The 1,286-nt window shown below is 45.2% G+C and overlaps 1 protein-coding gene across 1 annotated transcript in view; it reads left to right on the top strand.

Moving 5' to 3' along the window:
* Positions 1–563, top strand: part of LOC134441462 (cerebellin-3-like) — an 8,046-nt gene extending 7,483 nt beyond the window's left edge. Inside the window, exon 5 of the mRNA XM_063191791.1 lies at positions 52–563. Within this exon, the coding sequence (XP_063047861.1) occupies positions 52–234 (183 nt within the window). The 3' untranslated portion in view covers positions 235–563. The remainder of the gene's footprint in view (positions 1–51) is intronic.
* The last annotated feature ends 723 nt before the right edge of the window (positions 564–1,286 follow it).

Raw genomic sequence — 1,286 nt, forward strand, 5'->3', positions numbered from 1 at the left:
GTTGAGAAACACCGGCCTAATGTAATGTAAAATCCACCTCTGCTGCTTCAGATGCTGCTGGTGTGGGAGCGGCAGGACAAGGGGGATAACGAGGACTATGCCACCAACTCAGCGGTGCTCTCCCTGGAGATGTACGACGAGGTCTACCTGCAGCTGCCCAAAAACTTCAAGGTCCACGCCAACATGTGGAGCAACATTCACACCTTCAGTGGCTTTCTGCTGTATGCCAATTAGCAGCACGCACGCACGCACGCACGCACTGCACCTTCCCAAAGCCTTTAGAACAGAATAGAATAGAATAGAATAGAATAGAATAGAATAGAATAGAATAGAATAGAATAGAATAGAATGGAATAGGATAGAATAGACTTTTTGTCATGCCAGCATGTCTCCATGCTAACATGTGGTCAAGCTGTACCCCACAGTCATGTAGCAACACACACACAAACGTTCACACACACACACACACACACACACACACACACACACACACACACACACACACACACACACACACACACACACACACACACACACACACACACACACACACACACACACATGCAGACACAGGTACATGTGTGCAAATGCTCTTTTAGCACATTATCAGCACAATCATTTTTTCCCCTTTTTTGCTGCAAGATGGATTATTTTCTTCAATTATTTGTTGCACATTTCCTTTGCTAAAAATCAATAAATTTGAAAAGCAAAGAAAAACTGGTGTGGTGTACTTCTCTGGGTTTATGCAATTGTCACAACCACTGGCTCGTTAGTGGCAGTAACATAAAGGGAGACCACACCCATTTGTACATTTTAACCAAAAGTATCTTTATTTTACAACAATGGATATCAGTGGTGTGGAATAACCAAAGTAACATATGTGTCAGTAAGTGAGTGTTGTACAAAGGTGCAAGTGTGGTGCAATCCCGGCCGTCGTCGGCGTGACCAAACGAATGTGCCAGTGTGATGTGAGAGAGAGAGAGAGAGAGAGAGAGAGAGAGAGAGAGAGAGAGAGAGTGCATCTTAATATGGGACCTTGCCTCCTCCACTTCCCTCCTCCACTCGCTTCTCGTCATGATGACATCACTGACAACAGCATTATATTTCAATATCTTGCAAAAGCTCAATTGTAGAGTCTTTTTCTCGTTTGCAATTGGGATGGTGAATGAAAAACAGTCCCTCAAAAGTTGCTAGTGGCTAGGCTGACAGCTGGGAAACTTTATCGTTTTCTCCACGGAGGACGGGCCAGGAGGCGGGGCGAGGAGACAAGCACGAGTGGAGGAGAC

Source organism: Engraulis encrasicolus, chromosome 24 (assembly GCF_034702125.1).
Source record: "Engraulis encrasicolus isolate BLACKSEA-1 chromosome 24, IST_EnEncr_1.0, whole genome shotgun sequence".
Lineage (NCBI taxonomy): Eukaryota > Metazoa > Chordata > Actinopteri > Clupeiformes > Engraulidae > Engraulis > Engraulis encrasicolus.